Source organism: Triticum urartu, chromosome 3 (genome assembly GCF_003073215.2).
Source record: "Triticum urartu cultivar G1812 chromosome 3, Tu2.1, whole genome shotgun sequence".
NCBI lineage: Eukaryota > Viridiplantae > Streptophyta > Magnoliopsida > Poales > Poaceae > Triticum > Triticum urartu.
The window spans coordinates 191,714,845-191,738,426 of NC_053024.1; the positions used below are offsets into that span (position 1 = coordinate 191,714,845).

At 47.9% G+C, this 23,582-nt stretch overlaps 1 protein-coding gene across 1 annotated transcript; it reads left to right on the forward strand.

The window, feature by feature from the left end:
* Positions 1 to 7,318: 7,318 nt before the first annotated feature.
* Positions 7,319 to 9,452, forward strand: LOC125548246 (pectinesterase-like). Its single transcript, XM_048711902.1, has 2 exons — positions 7,319 to 8,423; positions 8,517 to 9,452. The coding sequence occupies exons 1-2, from the start codon at positions 7,334 to 7,336 to the stop codon at positions 9,188 to 9,190; spliced, it is 1,764 nt and encodes a 587-aa protein (XP_048567859.1). The 5' UTR covers positions 7,319 to 7,333; the 3' UTR covers positions 9,191 to 9,452.
* The last annotated feature ends 14,130 nt before the right edge of the window (positions 9,453 to 23,582 follow it).

Here is a 23,582-nt window from a genome sequence, read left to right on the forward strand (position 1 = left end):
GCATTCTTATTTTACCAAAGATGCTGGATTTCCACCGTTGTGCTGTTAAATTTGAACTCTACTTTAGCGGTGGTTACTTGGGTTACCTTCTCTCACCACGTTGGGCAGTCAACAATCCAGTTAGGCTGTCAGTTGGTGTCACAAGGTACATAGGCCCTGTTTGGTTCAGCTTTTATCGACGGATTCCGCTGTCGCGCAGCAGAATCTGAACCAAAGGGCAAACCCAGCAAAATCCGATTCCAGAAATCCGCTGCCAAAATCTGAACCAAAAGCGGAAGCAGGCCAGGACGTGCTTTCCAAAATCCGATTCCGCTGCGGGTCAAAATCTGAAAAAGTTGTATCAGCTGGTTTGCCAAATGACCTACATCTTTTTGACATCAGATTTTCCACCGCTGTTTTTCCACAGTAGATTTTTCACAACTGCTTTTAGAAATCCACAGCCGAACCAAACAGGGTCATAGTATGTGTTCTTCTGCCGCAATTAGGTATAGTAGATATCCAAATGCAAAAAGATGCAAACATTGCGATTATTTGTTTTCTTTGCTGAGAAATACTGTATTACAGAAGAAGATCAATACAAAGTCTGGTTCCTTGGTTTTTTCTTTTGTTTTTAAAGGTGGTCTGGTTCCTTTGTTGAAAGGGAAATACACCAAACTGTATCAGGTTAGAGGGGGAGAGAGCTCATCTTGTTCACCTTTACGGTTTATTTTTACATTGTTTAGCTGCACCAGTTTAAATAGTTTGATTTTGATGCATTTTGAAAGAGGCGGTACACGGTTGAGGAATTGGCACTTTTTTCTGTCAAATAATAGACAGAAGATATCTCCGCTATATGTTTAAGAAGTACTCTTTCGGTCTCAAAATAAGTGTCTCAGGGTTAGTAACTTTGTACTAACACCTTTATGGTTTATTTTTACATTGTTTAGCTGCACCAATTTAAATAGTTTGATGCATTTTGAAAGAGACGGTACATGGTTGAGGAATTGGCACTTTTTTCTGTCAAATTTCAGACAGAAGAAATCTCCACTATATGTTTAAGAAGTACTCCTTCCGTCCTAAAATAAGCGTCTCAACTTTATACAACTTTAGTACAAAGTTACTAACCTTGAGACAATTCAGTGGCGGAGCTAGCAAATTATCGAAGCCTAGGCATGACACAAGCTAAAATTTACTTTGGTCTATCAACACCAGAAGTATCATGTATTTAGGTAAACATCATGTGTAATATCCACACTAATATTTTATAAATCATATAAATAAATTAAAACATGAGATACAATTTACCAAATAAAATTCCAAGCTCTGATGTTCATCCTTGTGCACAGATGACAATCTACAAGATACAACACATTATCAAATAATTAAATTTCCATTGAATTGAAGTGCAAGAAAAAAGAACCTACAGATACAACACATTATCAGCTTATACAATTTTCATTGAACTGAAGTGCCGGCGCTGACGAACACTAGCACCATCCACCAGAGCCGAAGTGAAATTTACACAAGAGGATGCCGCTTTGACTTTCGCGCTTCCGCTTCCGATCCTGATTGTCGTTTGCTGAAGTCATAGCCTGATTAGGTCCAGGCGTGCATCATCTCTTGCGGTCTTGCCGACCGCCGGTACTCCGTCATGTTAAAATGTGATATCTCTGTATTTATTACCGACCGATTCTTTTATTATCTTTAGCTTTGTATAGTTGATTCCTAGAGATATTATAGGGTTAGTTGGCTTGTCACGCCAGACTCCACCTGTATATATTGTAATCGACTCCGATGAAATAAAATTGAGTTGCATCCTATAGTCTTCTACACGTCAGTCCACCTCGCCGGTGGCCGCCTTCAACCGCTAGAGTTGCTAGGACATGTTGTGCGGCGCGGCGTACAGACGATTTTTTTTAGAAGACGGCGTACAGACGAATAGACGGCGTAAAGACTCTGTATGGTTTCATTCTATTAATGGAACCAGGGAGAGGCCTCCCTGTTCTTCAAAAAAAAAGATTAATGGCCCGTGTAAGGAAATTAATGGATGGGCCTTTGAAGTGAGTAAGCCCAAGAGGCAAAAATAACGCTCAAAGTAGGTCTATTCGTAAACCAGATGTAATTTTTTAGCGTATAAATTGTACCTATTCACAGATGGTGACTCCGACGCTTGCAAAATTGGCAGCGCTCGAGCTGGCTCAAAATAAAAATAAAAATTGGCAGCGCTCGAGCCCGGGCACGTGCCCCGGACGGTAGAATCGCCCTGAGACACTTATTTTGAGATTGAGAGAATTTTGCTAGTCTTGTAGTGTTCTTCCGCAGATGGCAAGAAGCGGCGTTAAGCAAACACCCTCGATGACGATTCAGAATCAGCGCATGCAGGGAGCGGGAGCGAATCTAGAAGCCTGCGTCGCCAAGCAAAACGCACGAATCCACCACCTTTGAGTGTCCGTGCCTCAGGCTCAGGTGCCCGCTGCCGGTGCGCTCATGATCGGACTGCTCACTTCGCTGTGTAAATTGCACTAGAAGCATGGCACAATCTGCATGCATGCAAGCCCGAATCGTCCCCATCGGGACGGGACACGTTCTCGCGCTGCTACGTTGCTCCAAGTATCGACCGACACTGCCGGCGACACCGAGCGTAATCGAGATCCTGCGATCGCCTGAAACTTCCGCTGCACGTGCCAGTCCTGTCACTTACTTATGCTGTACTAGTGAACAGTGAAAAAATGCACTGGAAGATAATTTACTTGTTGCAATCGGACCAATCATTCGACTCAAAACTAACTTTGTCCTCAAAGCGGAAAAGAGGAGTTGATAAAGACCTGCATGCTATGCTATATTTGCTCGGAGGGGAACTTTTGGTTCCTGGGTACATATGTACTCTATATGCAAAAAAAATTTAGTAATTCAATAAAAAGTCAAAAATTTCTAAAAATGTTTTAGATAAAAACTTGACCTTCTATTGTACTAGTGAGAAAAGTGACAAAAATATAAAATTCCTCTTTGACTTCTTTTCAAAAAAGACAAATTTTAGGTCAAAATAGTGTGAATAGTGACCTATAATAGCAAATAAATTTTGTCTTTTTTGCTATGAAGTCAAAATAGTTTTCTTTTTTGTGAAAATGTGTATACTAATGCGCAAGTAAGTCAACTTTATTCTAAAAATAGTTTCTTAACTATTTTGACTTTTTGTTTAACTATTAAAAATACGGAAATGTTAACGCCCACATGTGTGGGCATTTGCAACTTGGGCCGAACGCGTCTGGAGCCGTCAGATGTATTTGCTCGAATCTTGGAGCAAGGAGGAGGGAGGTCGCGTGCCATGTCATGTGTGGTCGCTGTGCGGCAGTTTCTCGACTCGCCCGAACGGTGGACCCGCGGCGGATTGGGCGACAGTTGTCACCCTTGCCGTGTAGGCGGTTGCCACATCCCCCAAACGCCCACGAACGCCACGCCCGCACCCTCTTTTCTCCACATCGCGGCAGTTCACTGCGGCTCCCCCTCTGTCTTCCTCTCTCTCTCTCTCATTGCGCTTCGGCGGCGGCGCAGAGGCGATTTCGCGGCGATTCATCGGCGAGACGGCGGCGGCGCTCGCGGAGTCGTCGTACAGGCGGCTGCGCTCGAGTAGGCGTTGAAGAGTCGCCGGAGACCACAAGAGAGGAGGTAATGTGTTCGTAATCGTCTCCACTCCCCCTCAATATCTGTTTTTGCGTCTCAAATCGAAGGCGATTCCATGGCGATCTTCATTTCTATTTGGTGGGGATTCTGCAGGAGTCGCCGGTGGGACGTAGGGGCGGCTCGTTGGTCACCGCACTGGACCATTTGGTTGGTTCATTTAGTCGCCCTGCGGATGCACGCTCTGCTTTGAATCGCAGAGTTCATTCCCCTTCTGGATTTCATCCATTTCTATGGTTGCCAAGCAATGGTTGGCACTACCCCTCGTTTTGTGAAACCAGAGCAGTGATGCAGTGAATCAGTGTGTTCCCGTCCTTTGGTCGTCTTATTTTGATGCAGTGAAGGTGTAGAACACAACGTGAACCCTAGATCCATTTTATGTAGATTCTAGTTTCTTTTGATTTTGAACTAGGTTTTGATTACAGTGTTTGTGTGTGCTAATCATAACTAGTTGCCTATGCCGTATACCCAAACATGGCAACTACATATGTTGATTGTGCTTGAAGTTGCTGTACCCTTCACACATTTAGATGGCAACTCTAATGTTCCCCATAAACACTAGTTGCCCTGTCTCTGTGTGTACTGGTGGCAAGTCAATCTTGTTCCAAGTTAACTTAGTTGCCATGGTGTCTGTCGGCATACGTCAACTTGATATTCGAGCGTGTCTGTTTACTTTGCTGCCATTCTGTTTTCCTAACAGATGGCAACTCAATAGGTGATTTTAGTACATTAGCTGACATGGCGTTTGTTAGGACATGGCAAACAATAAAAGATACCCACCTTTTGTGGTTGCCATTCTGTTTTTTGTAGCATATGGAAACTATGTAGTTCATTTTCATTTTAATCTAGTTCATGTGGTGTTCGTCGACACATGGCAACTGGTATCTGAACATTGCCATCACTATATTTTTGTAGTTCTGTTTACCTACCAGAATGGCAACTACATGTTTGTCTGTGTGTGTACTGGTGGCAAGTCAATCTTTGTCCCAAGTTAAATTAGTTGCCATGGTGTTTGTCATCATACGACAACATGATATTTGAGTGTGTCTGTTTAATTTGTTGCCATTCTGGTTCCCTAACAGATGGTAACTCAATATCTGATTACAGTACATTAGTTGCCATGGGGTCTGTCGGCAAATAATAACATATCCCCACCTTTGTGGTTGCCTCCGTTTTTGTAACATATGACATCTATGCAGTTCATTTTTGCAAATGTTCATACTTAAGCCTTGTTTCTCATCTTTTGAACCATGGCAATTTTCACTGCGATGATGAAAATTATCAATTTGCCAGACTTTTTGCTGGTGCTCACGGGAAATGTACCCTGTTTTATGAGTACCCACTAATGTGCATTTGCCGTCTGTTACAACATAATGGTTAGCATCCGTCAGGACGGCGATGACGATGACTTTGTGGACCCACCCCCACGGAACGTTGTGGCTGGTGCCAATAAACCTGCGAAGGAGGTTGGTTTTTCTTTGCTTTGCCAATTGCATCTCCAACCCACATAGGGTGGTTGACCAGATATTGCAGCACAAGCATTTTTCGTTGTTTGTGTCTAAAGTTGAACCTCCTGCATGGCAATTGTAGCTATTATTTTCATCATGACAAATGTAGTTATGCTTGCATGGGAACTGCAAGTAAGCAGTTATGGAAACTACACATTTCATCAGTAATGGAGACTGTAGTTGCCACATAATGGCAGTATCCCTGCAAATATGATGGCAACTGCAGTTATCATAACATGGCAAGTTCTTATAACTAGTGATGGCAACTGAAACATGATCAATGATGGAACTGCAGTTGCCACATGATGGCAAGAGCAGTGAAACATGATGGCAAATGTAGGTACCACAGCATGGCAAATGTAGGTACCACATCATGGCAATTGAATTTGCCATAGCTTGGCAACTACTAGACCATCACCACATGGCAGTTCATTCTGAATACACAAGTTATTTTTGTCCCTTGACCATTCATGGCAGCTGTTGTTGCCTTGGGATGGCAAATGCATTCATTTAACCATTTACTTTCTCCATTTTTGTTCTCACCCTGCATAATACGTTGATGGCAGGTATCCCATTGTTAGCTGTTGCCATGCGTTACACGCAGTTGCTGCAAATGTCATTTTTTAGTAAGTTTCCCTGTTTCATAATATGTTTTTTTTCATAATTTACCTTGATTTGCATTCTCTTTCGTCCCCATGCCGTTGTCCTGATTGTGAGGCACTCGCATTTACTCCCGGCGCAGTTTTGCCATGGGACCTCTAATGGCAAACTATAATTCCATGCAAATGTGTAGAACGAACATCATATGTTTGCCATTATTTTGCCTTCAAACATGGCAAACTATCCTTTTTGCTCGATACGGAAAGCCCGCATGTCTCTGTATTCTTACAGTAGAGGTAGCAATGGCTCCGATGAAATGAGGTTGTTGTACGCATCCCATGGCGTCGATTGCGGCTGTCTGAAAAACCAAGAATTTGAACCTTCGCCTAGTTCCATCCTTCCTTTTTGTTAGTCCCCAAAACCTAGATGCATAATGAATAGACACCTGTTGTGTTAGTTTGCATTCTACCTTGCATATCCTATCTTCAATGAGCATCGCAAAAAATGTAGCATCTGATTTTCACATATCAAACTGATTTTGGGTGGCAATTGGCTGCCTGATGGCAAATTCATCCAGACTAATGAGGCAAATACTGTTGGAACCACATGGCAAATCTTGTGGTCCAAGGCGGCAACTATTTTTTTTTCCATTCGGATACATGCCTAGTGTTTCTCCGAGAGCAATCCACTTGAATTTCACTAGTTGGCAACTACTGAGTTGGAACCACACGGAAGATTAGGTGATGCAAAACGGCAACTAATTTTCCCCTCTCTCCCATATCTACCAATACACCCAACTGCCATACATCCCAGCAGATCTAGAAGAATTCTGGATGAATCCGGGTGGCAATTCTGGCTTTTAGAGATAGTAGTCACCCCTTCGATCTCAATTCGTGCGTTAGGCATGGCAATTCGCCAGATCCCAAATTTTCAAACCCTACGAGATGCGGGATGAGAGTGTAGGGACGACAGAGTGAGGGCGGCGACTGTGGGACGTACATACAAAAAACGGGTTCGTTGACGTGTTCTTGGTCTATGATTTTGGCGTAGCCGACCTTATTGCCATGGCGATTTGGGTGCAGATCGGCGGAGGTGAACGAGATGAGCAGGGGCAGAGGTAGACGAAGGAGTTGGAGGAGGGGTTAGGGGAGTTTTGCGGGCAGGCGTTTTTGGGGCAGTTGACAACGTGCGGGCGTTGGCAATTGCTGCCGCACGGTGGTGTGCGGGCCACATATGTCGCTGCCCGATCGTTCAGGCGCTGGTAGCTGCGTCCGCACGGGGGTGTGCGGGCTGGCAAGTGTTGTTGCCGAACGAATCGTGCGGCACTAAACCTTACAGCCCACACGTGTGGCAGTTATCGGTGTCCTAAAAATAAAACCCCATATAGGATACATACTCAGGAACCATTGGGTATTTCCCATATTTGCTCACCTTTCTTCCACTACAAACTATACCTTGCCTCCCTTTGCGCCAAGGCAGATTACTTGCTTACCTTCGTCAGCAATGCCTTCACAATATATACGCACGCACGCTCGTCCCATGGTCATGCCCATACACTCCTCGCGCCAATGGCGTCGACATGGATGACACGTTGCCTGCAGGCGCTCCTGCTGCTGTTGGCGCTTCTGCTCGTCCCCCGCGGCGGCGATGGCGCCGCGGTGTTCTCCGGGTACACGTTCAAGGGGCCGGGCGAGGCCGAGGCCTTCGAGGAAGCGCTGCTGCGCCAGGCGTGCTTCAACGTCTCCTCTTCTTCCTCCGGAGCCGGGCGCGGCAAGGGTGACTGCGTCTCGCGCATCGACACCGCGCGCGGCGGGCCCAGCAGCGGGCCCATGCCCGTCCTCCGCGCCGCGCTCCGCGACACGCTCGGCGAGGCCGTCAGCGCCGTCGGGGCCGTCGCCGGCCTGGCGTCCCTGTCCAACCACGCGCGCGAGGAGATGGCCGTCCGCGACTGCATCGAGCTGCTGGGGTACTCCGTTGACGAGCTCGGGTGGTCGCTCGACGCCATGGCCGAGCCCCTCGACGGCGCGGAGGTGGAGATGGAGACCCAGCACGGCGCTGCGTCTGGGAGCGTCAGCAGTGGCGCGCGTGCCGAGGACGACCTGCACGCCTGGCTCAGCGCCGCACTGGGCAACCAGGACACGTGCACGGAGGGCTTCCGCGGCACCGACGGCCGCCTGCTGCGTCGCGTCGAGGCGTCCGTGGCACAGCTGACGCAGCTGGTGAGCAACCTGCTCGCCATGCACAAGCGACTGCGCAGCATCATGCCGCTGCGCCAGCGCGGCAAGAACGACACGGCGGCGTCCGGCGCCGGTTCGGAGCTGCCGCCGTGGGTGATGGACGTCGCCGGCGGCGTCGAAGGGGAGCTCGCGCGCGCCCGGGGCCGGTCCGGAGGGAAGAAGGCAATGCGCGTGGACGTGGTGGTGGCTCGGGACGGGAGCGGCAGGTACCGGTCTGTCGGCGAGGCGGTGGCGCGCGCGCCCAACCACAGCCGGAGGAAGTACGTCATCTACGTGAAGCGAGGGGTGTACTACGAGAACGTGGACGTGAAGAAGAAGAAGACCAACATCGTGCTCGTCGGCGAGGGCATGGGCGAGACGGTGATCACCGGCAGCCGGAGCTTCTCGAGCGGCTGGACCACGTTCCGGAGCGCCACCGTTGGTAAATACAAAGTGCAAATTCTGTCTCGTCAACCAGTTACGTTTCCTGACCGTGCACAAAAGCTAAAGATGCTGCTGCTTTGCGTGCGCGTAGCCGTGTCCGGCGCGGGGTTCATCGCGCGGGACCTGACGATCCGCAACACGGCGGGGCCGGCGGCGCACCAGGCGGTGGCCCTGCGCGTGGACTCGGACCGCTCGGCCTTCTTCCGCGTGGCCATCGAGGGGCACCAGGACACGCTCTACGCGCACTCGCTCCGGCAGTTCTACCGCGACTGCCGCGTGTCCGGCACCGTGGACTTCGTCTTCGGCAACGGCATCGCCGTGATCCAGCGCAGCACCCTCGCCACGCTGCCGCTGGCGCCGGGGCAGACGGGGAGCGTCACGGCGCAGGGCCGCAAGGACCCGAACCAGAACACGGGGTTCTCCATCCACAACTGCGTCGTGGAGGCCAAGTACCCGACCTACCTCGGCCGACCGTGGAAGCCTTTCTCGCGGGTGGTGGTCATGGAGTCGTACCTGGGCGCCGGCGTGCGCGCGCGCGGGTGGCTCGAGTGGGCAGGGGACGCCGGCCTCGCCACCCTCTTCTACGGCGAGTACAGAAATTTCGGGCCCGGCGCGGGGGTCGCCGGACGGGTGAAGTGGCCGGGGTACCACGTGATCATGGACCCGGTATGGGCCAGCCACTTCACCGTAAGGCGGTTCATCGACGGCCTCACATGGCTGCCGTCCGCTGGCGTCACCTTCACGGCCGACTTGATCAAGAAATGACACACTAGCAAATGGTCAATTTGGGGATGGGGGATGGCCGGAATCGATGCATTCCCTTACATATATTGGAAGATAAAATCTAGTAGGGTGTTTACAAATGTTTGCCTGGTATGCAATTAGAATGGACGTTTTCTTAGGGGAAGAATGGAAACGTAACACGTAGATTGTTTAGATCTTGACAACAACAGGGCGTATGAATTGTACTCATGATTTGTTTTGACAATTAAAACATGACTACAATAAAGGTCACCTTTGAGCCCTTATATTTTTCGGATGAGGTCACAAGAAATATACAAGGTAGTGTATGCTCTTTGCGGATGATGTGGTGGTAGTCGACGATAGTCGGACGGGATTTAATAAAAAGTTAGAGCTGTGGAGGTCAACTTTGAAATCGAAAGATTTTAAATTTATTTTATAACTAAACTGAGGACATGAGGTGTGGTTTCAGTACGACTATGCACGAAGAGGAGGAGATTACCGTTGATGGACATGTGGTACCTCAAAAGACATCTTTCGATATTTGAGCTCAATGCTGCAGAAGGAAGGTGATATCAATGAAGATGTGAAACATCAAATCATAACTAGATGGATGAAGTAGCGTCAAGCTTTTAACGTCCTATGCGACAAGAAAGTGCCATAAAACCTAAAAAAGTTCTGTAGGACAGTGATTCAATCTGTGATGTTGTATGGCTGAATGTTGGTCAAACTAATAGATGGCATATCCAAAGTTAGGTGTAGTAGAGATGTGTATATTGAGATGGATATGTGTCCACACAAGAGACGATCGGGTCCGAATATACGTTGATAAAGTTGGGGTATCATCGATTATAGAGAAGGTTGTCCAACATCGTCTGGGGTGGATTTGAGCATATACAACACAGGCCGCGCCAGCAGCGTCGGTGCATATTGGACCGTTTAAGCATGTTGTTAATGTTCAAAGATTGGCAGACCAAATTTGATATCAGAGGAGTCCGTAAAAGAAATCTAAATGATTGAAATATCATCAAAGAACTAGCCATAAACAAAGGTGTGAATAGTACCCTAATTGTAAACTCCTTGTTATGTTATTTTTGCATCATGCTCATCTCACAAGCATTGCATCAGCATCATATTGCCTTTCATTAAGGAGGAACTTAGAAATTTTAATAAATCCTAAGTTCTATTTTATTTTGCTATTTTGCCAAATAGTGAATAAGTGAACCATTCTCCCTTTTGGTGTTCTAGCTCAAGACTCACCTCCACACTTTACAATATCCTTTTTGTGACATTTTGGAGCTACCCAAATTATTTTATAATTTTCGCACTCCCTCTGCCTCAAAATATAAAACGGTTTTTTGTCTAAATCTTGACCAAAAAACGTCTTATGTTTTGAGACAAGGAAGTACATGGCTCCTACTTCTAGCTCAAACTGTGACTATGCCATATCCCACTTTATTTTCCCAAATAAATGTTGAAACTCATCCTTTTGTCGTGGGGAAATATTGAAACTCATCCAAATGGTCTGAATATTTTATGTGAACCTATTGTATATTATCAACGCCACAATTAAATTTTCAACCCATTTGGATTTGAATTGGCCCTCCAAATAATTTCTAATCTCAGCCTAGTCTATTTTCTGTAAAAGAAAGTAGAAATCCCTACACTAAACAGTGCAACTGGCCCATTCCTATTCGACCCGCGAGACCTAACCCCTCTCAGCGCCGCAGACCAGCGTGAGATCACTAATTAAAAGGATACTCCTGGTCAGTCCTACCTTATCAGGTTGTGACAAGTGGCTCACTGCATATCTGTCACTTGTCGCAACCTAGGATTTTTTTCCTTTGTCCATAGATTCGTTCAGTTAAATTTTTTTATCTATTAAACCGTGCGTCCAAATAGCGAACCGTTTTCACCACTGGATTTCTCGTGTGGAAATATTCGAAAATAGATCCCATGTTAATAGGTTTCGATGAACTTTTTCTCACGAAAAAAATCGTAAAAACCGAAAGAAAAAACCCAAGCCGGAAGCACGATTTTTGTCCCGCTTTTTTTCTCGCAGAAGCAAATATGTACCTCTCAAGAAAGAAAAAGACGTGTTTTTTCTTTTTCCTCAACGAACTTTTTTTTCTTGTTCTCCAAGCCAAGGGTGACAATGGCCTAACCTAAGATCACATATGCTCACCTGTAAAAAGCCCAGCCTCCACCTTGTATATAAGGGGAGGCTAGGAGGCTCTCAATCCCATCTTCTCTTAGATAGAAAGTTTCGATAGCAATCTCATACACCATTGTAAACTCCTCGCATAAGGTATCGCTCCACCATGAATAACAAAAACAAGCAGGATGTAGGGTATTACTCATCAAAGGCCCTAACCTGGGTAAAACCCTCATGTGAATTTCGATCTCCGACTTCCGGCTGCGCTTGGACCCCTACCAAGGGATCTAACCGATTTCTGCACCGTCATTGCCCGTGGTGGGGCTTTGGATGGGCCGAGTTTGTCGGAGTCCTATGTGGCGAAGGTTCGGACTCCAGCGAACCTTCCTGATACATCTCACACATATCTATATTTTTATTGCTAAATGCTATTATATTATAAGTAATAATTTCTTCTTCAACTTTAATAGGTTCTACTACTTTTACTTAAATGGGAGGATGATATTTAAACCACTTCTCCTTGGGAAGATCAACATGAGTAGCAAATGATTCACAGAAAGAAGCTACTATCTCAGAGTCAAGTCCATATTTAGTGCCAAATTCACGAAAAGCATCGGTATCCATAAAAGATTTAACACAATCAAACTTAAGTTTATACTTGACTCATTACCTTCGTCGAGTTCCTAATCTCCAGAGTTGCATTTAATTCTTTTCAATAAATCCCATTTAAATTCAATAATCTTCTTCATAAAAGAACCAGTAGAAGAAGTATCGAGCATGGATTGATCATTACGAGAAAGTCGAGCATAAAAATTCTGAAAAATAATTTCTCTTGAGAGATCATGATTGGGGCATGAATATAACATTGACTTAAGCCTCCCTCAAGCATGAGCGACACTTTCTCCTTCACGAGGACAAAAATTATAAATACAATTCCGATCATGATGAACTAGATGCATAGGATAAAACTTCTGATGAAATTCCAATTTCAATCGGTTGTAATTCCAAGTCCCAATATCATCGCATAGCCTATACCATGTCAATGCCTTCTCCTTTAAAGATAAAGGGAATACCTTCTTCTTGACTTCATCCTCGGGAAAACCTGCAAGCTTAAATAATCCACAAACTTCATCCACATAGATTAGATGCATATCAGGATGAAACGTTCCATCTCATGCATAAAGATTAGCTAGCAGTTTCTCTATCATACATGAAGGAATTTCATAATAAATATTTTTAGTAGGTTCAATAGGTTGAGGGGGAACTCTTTGCTCTTACGGTCGGGGTGAAGATACCCCGAACAAACCCCTCAACGGATTATTTTCCATAGTAACAAGTGACAGTAAATTTCAGCACATATTATAAATGTTTCCTTACCAAATTCCACTTACCAAAGGCGCTCCACTCCCTGACAACGACACCAAAAAAGAGTCTTGATGACCCACAAGTATAAGAGATCTATCATAGTCCTTTCAATAAGTAAGAGTGTCGAACCCAACGAGGAGCATAAGGAAATGACAAGCGGTTTTCAGCAAGGTATTCTCTGCAAGCACTGAAATTATCGATAACAAATAGTTTTGTGATAAGATAATTCCTAACGGGTAACAAGTAACAAGTGTAACTAAGGTGCAGAAAGGTGGCCCAATACTTTTTGTAGCAAAGGACAAGCCTGGATGAACTCTTATATAAAGCAAAGCGCTCTCGATGACACATGGGAATTATTGTCAAGCTAGTTTTCATCATGCTCATATGATTCGCATTCGTTACTTCGATAATTTGATATGTGGGTGGACCGGTGCTTGGATGTTGTGCTTACTTGGACAAGCCTCCACTTATGATAAAACACTCTCGCAAGCATCCACAACTACAAAAGAAGAATTAAGATAAATCTAATCATAGCATGAAACATGTGGATCCAAATCAGCCCCTTACGAAGCAACGCATAAACTAGGGTTTAAGCTTCTGTCACTCTAGCAACCCATCATCTACTTATTACTTCCCAATGCCTTCCCCTAGGCCCAAATCATGGTGAAGTGTCATGTAGTTGACGTTCACATAATACCACTAGAGGAGAGACAACATACATCTCGTCAAAATATCGAACGAATACCAAATTCATATGATTACTTATAACAAGACTTCTCCCATGTCCTCAGGAACAAACGTAACTACTCACAAAGCATATTCATGTTCATAATCAAAGGGGTATTAAATAGCATTAAGGATTTGAACATATGATCTTCCACCGAATAAACCAACTAGCATCAACTACAAGGAGTAATCAACACTACTAGCAACCCACAGGTACCAATCTGAGGTTTTGGGACAAAGATCGGATACAAGAGATAAACTAGGGTTTGAGAGGAGATGGTGCTGGTGAATATGTTGATGGAGATTGATGCCCTCTCGATGAAAGGATCATTGGTGATGACGATGGCTTCGATTTCCCCCTCCGGGAGGGAAGTTTCCCAGGCAGAACAGCTCTGCCGGAGCCCAAGATTGCTTCTTCCTAGGTTCCACCTCGAGATGGCTGCGCTTCATACCGAAAGCTTCCTTCTGATTTTTTCCCGGTCAAAACTCTCCATATAGTAGAAGATGAGCACCGGAGGCCTGCCAAGGGGCCCACAAGCCCTAGGGGCGCGCCTAGGGGGTAGGGCGCGCCCCCAGGCTTGTGGCCACCTGGTGGGTCCCCTCTGGTATTTTCTTCGCCCAATATTTTTTATATATTCCAAAATAATTCTCCGTAAATTTTCAGGACTTTTGAAGTTGTGCAGAATAGGTCTCTCAGATTTTCTCCTTTCCGGTCCAGAATTCCAGTTGCCGTCATTCTCCGTCTTCATGTAAATCTTGTAAAATAAGAGAGAAAAGGCATAAGTATTGTACCATAATGTGTAATAACAACCCATAATGCAATAAATATCAATATGAAAGCATGATGCAAAATGGACGTATCACTCTACTGGAGGGGTGAATCATTGGGGAATCCATCTCCATCAACCTTCCTGCCTCCATGATGATGTGTGAGTAGTTCTTTCAGGACCTACGGGTCCATAGTAGTCTCTCTCTCTCTCTCTCTCACACACACACACACACACACACACACTTCAATACAATGATCTCTTTGGAGATCCATCTGATGTAATTCTTGTGGCGTGTTTGTTGGGATCCAATGAACTGTGGATTTATGATCAGATTATTCATTTAATTTATATGAATCTCTTGAAGTTTCTTTGATGTGTAATGTTATAGCTACGTATGCTTTCTGATCTATGAGTCTTCTCTGTCCAAGATAGATGAGTATTTCTTCAAAGGGAGTGGTGCATAGTAGTTGGCTCAATCTTGCGGTAATCATTTCTAGTGACAGAATGGACAAATGCACATATTGTGTTGTTGCCACTAAGGATAAAGCGATGGGGTCTTCTTATTGCTAGGCTTTCTTCTGTCTACATTATATCATCTTACTGATTGTGTTACTCTGTTTCTTGTGAACTTAATACTTTGAGATGCATGCTGGATAACAGTCCTGGGATGGAGTAATAGTAGTAGATGAAGTTGGATTAACGGTCTACTTATCAAGGACGTAATGCTTACGTGAGATTATGCCATGAAAGATCATAATTATAACTTGCGCTATTATGACAATTTCCCAAAAGTAATTTGTCTAATTACATGCTTTTGAGAGTGATGCCTCTAGTGAACTTATGGCCCTGGGTCTATTTTCCATCAATACAAAAACTCCTACGATTGCTTTTTTACTTTCTTGTCGCTTTGCCCTATCATTATTTGCTTTTAATCTTGTTGCTAGCAAGAAGAAGGAGATTGACGATCCCCTTGCCTTTGTTGGGTGCAAGCAAATTATTTGTTTGTGTGCAGGTATGTCAGATTCGGGGCTCCGCAGACCCAAGATAGATTCAAACTCTAGGGTGCGTGCGAAGAACTCAACCTTCCCAGTCTGCCAACTCGTCGATCCCTCGGCCTAGCTCGATGAACTGGAATGGAAAGAGACACAATGGTTTACCCAGGTTCGGGCCACCTTGCGGTGTAATACCCTACTCCCGCTTTGTGGTGGATTAGCCTCGAGGTGGGCTGAGGATGAACTGGTACAGAGGAAGAACAACCTCAGAAGGTGTGTTCTTGTGCTTGTGTGAGCTGGTGATGGTGTGGATGGTCTGAATGATCCCCCCTTCTATGGTGGTGGCTAGGCTATATTTATAGTGGCCTTGGTCCTCTTCCGCCAAAATGAAGGTGGGAAGGGATCCCACAAAGGACAAATTCGAAGGGAGACAACTAGTACATCTTATCCTGATGAAAGGTGGTCTTCGCCTGCAAAGCTTCTGGTCGTGACGCCGTGGTGGGCTCGGCGATGACCTCTGTCCTGCCGTCCTGGCGGTCTTGGTCTCGTAGCATGGAAATGGAAACCTTTAGCTGATGCCTTAGGACTCCACGCCTGCGCTTGCCTCTTTAGCACCAAAGAGGAAACCTGCTGCACTACGACCGCTCGCGCCCGCCTGGCCTTGGTCGCCATGGCTTGCGTCATCTTATCCTCATGAGGTGGGCGCCTACATAGGAAACTCCACTCCTCAAGAGCCAGCCTAGGGAGTCCACTCCTTCTAGAGGTCTTGGCGTCGTCCGCCTCGCGAGGGTCTTGTGTTGTTGATGCCGAAGGTGGGCCATACAAGGCTGTTGATGGAGCCACACCGTGGGCCGCAGGCAGGCAAGTCTGGGTACCCTGGTTCCTAGAACGCTGACAGTAGCCCCTGGGCCCAAGGCATGCTCGGACTTGCCTTCGAGGCAAAGCCAAAGGGCAAGGGCGAAGCGCCACGGGTCCGAACCGCCCGCGGGCCCGGTCGACGCGTGGTGCTTTGTGGGACGTGGGCGTCTCCGCTTCCCCATGCTGCCTCGGCAACCGTCCTAGGCTGACGAAAAGGCTGGCGCCTGCCGCTGAGCCTTCATTGCCCTTCCTTCGTCTTGCTCCAAATCCCTTTCTCTCCCTGCTCAGAGCCCCTCCAGCCGACCTCTCCCTGAGCTCGCCACTGATGGCAACTGAGAAGGCGAAGCCCGCTGCTCCTTCCGCGCACTTGGCCTCCTCACTTGAGCTGGCCCTCAACGCATCCACCATCACTGAGGAGAAGTACCTTGCTGCCATGTTCCCGCTAATGGCGAGCAACGACAACGAGGGGAGGGAGACGGAGCTTTGGGTCGGCTCCGCCAGGCGGGACACCTTGGGGGAAACCTTCTACCCCTTCTTTCTGCACAGCGTCTTCGTGGGGCTTGTTCCCCCTTTCTCCAATTTCTTCTTTGCTGACCTCGACAATTATCGAATCCATGCCCTTCATCTCCATCCAATCTCCACCCTCCTCCTATCGATCTTCGCCTTCTACTGCGAGGCGTTTGTGGCGGTGGCGCCCTTCGTTGCGCTGCTCCGCCACTTCTTCTATCTCCGGATGCGCAACACAACCCAGTGCTCTAGGTGCGTCTGCTTCGTCGCGTCCCACGACAGCAACGCGATCTCGAGGGTCGAGAAGAAGGTGGACGATTTTCGGTGCAAGTGGATCTTCATGGAAGCCAAGTGCTCTCACGCTCGGCTGGAGCTGCCGACCGGGATGCCGGCGAAGCTGGACCGGTGGGCTCATGAGAAGCTTACCGACCCCTGGGCGGTGTCGATGCTGGAGAAGATGATGGCGGACCTGGAGGCGGAGAAGCTGACAGGGGCCATGCTCGTCAGGGAGTTCCTGACGCAGCGCCTGGCTCTACTCCAGGCGCACTCGCGCCCTTTGTGGAGCATCAAGGGCGCGGAAGACGACCTCCATTTGCACCCGGAAGACTTGACCGATGAGGAGCTAAGCAAGGCCATGCGTACCATGCTTGAGAAGGACCCGGGCAGCCTCCCAGCGGCCTACCTCCCACTGTACCATCGCGACGACGGGGTGGCGGTGGCCGCCGCCATGCCTGCCTTCAATGAGTGGGGGCTCGTGCCGCTCACGCTCCCCAACTCCCCGGTGCCGGTGTCCTCCTGCGAGATCTTTAGGAAGGATGGGGACTCGGAGGCGACCCTGGAGGAGGTGGGGGAGAGCTCTCCCCCACGGCAGAGCGAGCTCCTCCGCGGTCTCTCCGATGATGATGATGCTGGCGAATATCCGGTCAAGGGTTCCCCGCGCTCCGCCGAGGTTGTCACGAGGTTTGGGGGCACCCCTCTGCGGAGGCTGGGTCGAGGGACCCCAGAGAAGGGCGAGGCCGCGTTGCTTCCCCGGGGCGACGCACCCGCCTTGCCGCCCGTCGCCGCTACTCCAGAGCCAGCCGCCCCGCGCCCGGCTGATCCTGAGGGCGCGGCGAGGCCTTTGCTCAAAAAGCTCGGAGGCGCTGCGCTCCTGTCCAAGAGGCAGGCGTACGTTGCTGACGACGAGTAAGTACTTCATCTTGTGTTTGCTCCCTGTCTTTGATGCCGTGCTCACGAGGTTCTCCTCCTGGTGGCCAGGCTGCAGCCGGTGGTGAAGAGGAAGAGGGAGGAGGCCAGGGCCTCCGAGGCCTCGTGTCCTGCTGTGGGCGCGGTTACCCCGACATGGGAGGAAGGGCCCGCCTCACGTCTATCCATGATGGAGCGAGCCTCTCGGGGCTCGGCGACCTAGACTCAGGAGAAGACTGCATCTGTGGCCAAGCCGACTCCGGGGGCATCCGTCTCCATCGCACCCGCTGGGGGTTCGAGGGCTCTGGAGCCCCCTGCCATCCTTGCCACTACTGCATCGCCAACCTAGGCGCCAGTGCCACCTCCTCCCCAAGTCCTCATGCTGGCGGATCATGGCTCCTCTGCCGTGCCCGGCGCTTTGGAGGAGGCCTTCGCCGTGCTGGGCCGGCTCCGGACAGATCTTCAGGGTGCCGATCGGCGCGTGGTGGTGGGGCTGAAAGGATCGAGAAGAGGGGTGGGGGGGGGGGGGGGGGGGGTGATTAGACCCTCAACAAAGAAAAGTAGAAGTTTTAAGTTCTTCGAGTTAAGGTGGAGTTTTAGCACAAGTTTAAACATTCACAATACATTTCAAGCAAGCATGGCAAGAGTATATGAGCAGCGGAAAGTAAAGCATACAAATTGCAAGAAAGTAAAGGGGTGGGATTGGAGTGTGCAAACGCAATTGGAGACACAGAGATTTTTGGCGTGGTTCCAATAGGTGGTGCTATCGTACATCCACGTTGGTGGAGACTTCAACCCATGAAGAGTAACGGCTACGCGAGTCCATGGAGGGCTCCACCCACGAAGGGTCCACGAAGAAGCAACCTTGTCTATCCCACCATGGCCATCGCCCACGAAGGACTTGCCTCACTTGGGTAGATCTTCACGAAGTAGGCAATCTCCTTGCCCTTCCAAACTCCTTGGTTCAACTCCACAATCTTGATGGAGGTTCCCAAGTGACACCTAACCAATCTAGGAGACACCACTCTCCAAAAGGTAATAGATGGTGTGTTGGTGATGAAATCCTTGCTCTTGTGCTTCAAATTATAGTCTCCCCAACACTCAACTCTCTCACACAGATTTGGATACGGTGGAAAGATGATTTGAGTGGAAAGCAACTTGGGGAAGTCAAGAGATCAAGATTCTTGTGGTTGGATTGGAATGTCTTGGTCTCAACACATGAGTAGGTGGTTCTCTCTCAGAAAATGAATGCTGGAAGTGTAGGCACATTCTGATTGCTCTCTCCATGAATGGAGGAAGGGTGGAGGGGTATATATAGCCTCCACACAAAATCTAGCCGTTACACACAATTTACCAAACTCGGTGGGACCGAATAGTGAAACTCGGTTAGACCGATATGGTTCAAAATGTGAACGTTAGAGTTTTCGGTGGGACCGACATGATCAACTTGGTGGGACTGATTGTGCTAGGGTTAGGGTAACTCCTAGCCAATCGACTGCAACACATCATCTTACAGCTGGTGCACCGCAACCAATATGGCTTCCTCAAGGGAAGAACCATCCAAGATTGCCTTGCATGGGCCTACCACTACATTCATCAATGCCATGCTTCTGGCCGGGAGATCATTCTTCTCAAGCTCGACTTTGCCACAGCATTCGATACAATCGTGCATGAACCCATGATTAATATAATGCGTCATATGGGCTTTAATGATCGATGGATCTCCTGGATTAATTGCCTCTTTTCTTCTGTCCAATAATCTGTCCTCCTTAATAGCGTGCCCGGCCGACAATTCCCATGCAGATGCGGGGTTAGGCAAGGAGACCCGCTTTTGCCGTTAATCTTTGTCCTCGCAGCTGAGTTACTTCAGGCGGCAATTAATGACGCTTTTCAACAAGGCCGACTTGACCTCCCGTTTCCTTGCATTGGACAGACTGATTACCCGGTCCTTCAATACGCCGATGACACGCTCATTGTCCTCCCTGCATGCACTCGCCAAGCCACCCTAGTTAAGCAGATTCTGTCTGATTATGCTTCCTCCATTGGCCTCAATATTAATTTCCACAAATCCACATTGATCCCGATCAATCTTGACGCGACTGCTATGACCAATTTTGCTAGAGTCTTTGGGTGTGTGGTTGGCTCGATGCCGTTCACTTACCTTGGCCTCCCATTGGGCACTACCCGAGCCTCGATCCAAGAATTTTTGCCTTAGGTTTGCAGATTGGAAAGGCAACTAACTCCCACCATTGCGATGATGTCGTACGGTGGCAAGCTCTCTTGGTTGAATGCCTCGGTCACGTCTCTTCTGGTGTTTGCCATGTGCACTCTCAAATTCCCACCCAAGCTTATCGAGATCCTTGATAAGATTAGGCGCAGATGCCTCTGGACCAAGAAAACCGAACAAGGTGACAAATGTAACTCTTTGGCTGCTTGGGATATGGTCTGTCGACCCAAGAGAAAAGGAGGTTTAGGGGTGATTGTCGGTGTCAAAACCGGCGGATCTCGGGTAGGGGGTCCCGAACTGTGCGTCTAGGCCGGATGGTAACAGGAGACAGGGGACACTTTGTTTTACCCAGGTTCGGGCCCTCTCGATGGAGGTAATACCCTACTCCTGCTTGATTAATATTGATGATATGGGTAGTACAAGAGTAGATCTACCACGAGATCAAGGAGGCTAAACCCTAGAAGCTAGCCTATGGTATGATTGTTGTGTATGGAGTTGACTGCCTACGGACTACAACCCTCCGGTTTATATAGACACCGGATAGGGTTAGGTTTACACAGAGTCAGTTACAATGGTAGGAGATCTTGAATATCGCGTCGCCAAGCTTGCCTTCCATGCCAAGGAAAGTCCCATCCGGACACGGGACGAAGTCTTCAATCTTGTATCTTCATAGTCCAGGAGTCCGGCTGAAGGTATAGTCCGGCTATCCGAACACCCCCTAATCCAGGACTCCCTCAGTAGTCCCTGAACCAGGCTTCAATGACGACGAGTCCGGCGCGCAAATTGTCTTCGACATTGCAAGGCGGGTTCCTCCTCCAAGTCCTTCATAGAATATTGTAAACACCAATAGTAGTGTCCGGCTCTGCAAAATAAGCTTCCACACATCGCCATAGGGAGAATAATATTAACACAAATCAAATCCGCTGATGTATTCCGCAGTGCGCTATCACACTACGGCCAAGTCCTTTACTCGAATCGTTTTTACTTTTCCACCTCAGCATGTTTGGCGAGACGGTTTCCTTGGCGCGTCTTGTCAAAGAAGAGATTGTGTGCCCTTTTTACGGGATTCTCATCAATACGGACGTGGGTAACCCTAACCGCGCCATTTACCACGGCGCTTGGGAGGCAAGCGAGTTTTATTAGGCAGGTGGGGACGCACAGCCGCGTCCGCCCATATAAGGGGATAAGGATCCATCTTTTTTCCTACGCCTTCTTCCTCCTTTGCCTATCCATCTCCTGCGCACTCGAGCTCGAGTGCCCAAGTCCGCACTTCCCAGCTCTAACACCGGAATGTATCCGAACTCCAACGCCGGACTATGTATCTGAGCTCCAACGCTGGACTGTATCCGAGGTGTCGTAAATCACCTTGGTTCAAAGAAGTTTTTGAAGGAGTTTAGCCGAGCTTAATGCCGGAAATGCCCTCTATGGAGCCAGCCACTAGCGCCCGAGCTTTATGCCGGACTTCTTCTGAGGTGGTGCACCACCCCGAATGTGGGCCGATTTTTGTTAATATTTTTTATTGGTGCAATTTATTCTCTGCCGAGATATATAGCCAGTAGCCCTCAAGGTGTGTATCGGTTTAAAACCCAAGATGCACTTGAAGGATGACGTAAGACCGCTAATTGAAAGTGCAACTATCCCTAGGTGGTTTTGGTAATTCATAACAACATATAGCTCATTGAGCTAATACTATTCCAAGATAATTATTTCAGGAAAGCTCAATGATTGGCATGGCATGGATGTGAAAGTGGAACCCTCAAAATGCTAAGGACAATGGATTGGCTCAAGCTCAAAAGCTCAAGACTCTTCATTTTATATTTTAGTGATCCAAGATCACATTGAGTCCATAGGAAAAGCCAATACTATTAAGGAGGGATGAGGTGTTGCTTAATGAGCCTCTTGCTTCATGTGCTTAGTGATATGCTCCAAAACCCTCAACTACTTTCCCATATCCACATATGACCAAAACTCTAAGCCAAACTCGGTCCTACCGATTCTTCCTATCCGGCGCCACCGAGTTTCACTTGTCATTAGCCACTGCCAAACCCTAGCAATTCGGTTCTACCGATAAGGATCTCGGTCCCACCGAGATGGGGTTGCAAACTCTCTGTTTCCCTTTCGTAACTTTTCGGTCCGATCGAAAGAGCGAATCGGTCCCACCGAGATTGCAATGTAAACTCAGTGTTTCCCCTTTGTAACTTTTCGGTCTCACCGAGTTCCCTCGGTCTCACCGAAAGAGCAAATCGGTCCCACCGAAAGAGCAAATCGGTCCCACCGAGTTTGCCTGACCAACTCTCTGGTTAGCTAATTACCAAATTCGGTCTCACCGAGTTTGTGTAATCGGTCTCACCAAGATTATGTTATGCCCAAACCCTAACCGAATCGGTCCTACCGAGTTGCATGTCAGTCCCACCGAAATTCCTAACGGTCACTAGGTTTACTATTTCGGTCAGACCGAGTTTCCTGATTCGGTCCCACCGAGATTGGAAAACTGTGTAACGGCTGGATTTTGTGTGGAGGCTATATATACCCCTCCACCTCTTTCTCATTCAGTGAGAGAGCCATCAGAACACACACATCATTCCAACTCATTTGTTCTGAGAGAGAACAACCTACTCATGTGTTGAGACCAAGACATTCCATTCCTACCATATGAATCTTGATCTCTAGCCTTCCCAAGTTGCTTTCCACTCAAATCTTCTTTCCACCAAATCCAAATCCTATGAGAGAGAGTTGAGTGTTGGGGAGACTATCATTTGAAGCACAAGAGCAAGGAGTTCATTACCTACACACCATTTGTTACTTCTTGGAGAGTGGTGTCTCCTAGATTGGCTAGGTGTCACTTGGGAGCCTTCGACAAGATTGTGGAGTTGAACCAAGGAGTTTGTAAGGGCAAGGAGATCGCCAACTTCGTGAAGATCTACCGCTAGTGAGGCAAGTCCTTCGTGGGCGATGGCCATGGTGGGATAGACAAGGTTGCTTCTTCGTGGACCCTTTGTGGGTGGTTGCTTCTTCGTGGACCCTTCGTGGGTGGAGCCCTTCGTGGACTCGCGCAACCGTTGCCCTTGGGTGGAGCCCTGTGTGGACTCGCGCAACCGTTACCCTTCGTGGGTTGAAGTCTCCATCAACGTGGATGTAGGATAGCACCACCTATCCGAACCACGGCAAAAACATCCGTGTCTCCAATAGCGTTTGAATTCTCCAAACCCTTCCCTTTATATTCTTGCAAGTTGCATGCTTTACTTTCCGCTGCCAATATACTCTTTGCATGCTTGCTTGAATTGTGTGATGATTGCTTGACTTGTCCTAGAATAGCTAAAATCTGCCAAGAACTAAAATTGGGAAAAGGTTAAGTTTTTATTTGGTCAAGTAGTCTAATCACCCCCCCTCTAGACATACTTTCGATCCTACACTAATCCCAGTAGCCGCTGAGACTCAGGTTGATTTGCAAAATCGGCCTGAGGATCAAGTCCTAGCTCGGTAGAATACTCCGGGACACAAAAAGCGCCGTGCTCAGTCCTCGAGACTCAGGATGGGTGCGGCCGACCAACCTGAGGATCAAAATCTCCTCGGCAACTGTATTGCACTTAAAATTTTCTGCATTGAACAAGCAATGCAGTAGCCCCCGAGA

Bases quoted from the DNA above. Each gene is read 5' to 3' on its own strand.
- LOC125548246 (XM_048711902.1), top strand. From the start codon at position 7,334: ATGGCGTCGACATGGATGACACGTTGCCTGCAGGCGCTCCTGCTGCTG. The intron at 8,424-8,516 runs GTAAATACAAAG...GCGTGCGCGTAG, and splicing joins GTTCCGGAGCGCCACCGTTG to CCGTGTCCGGCGCGGGGTTC.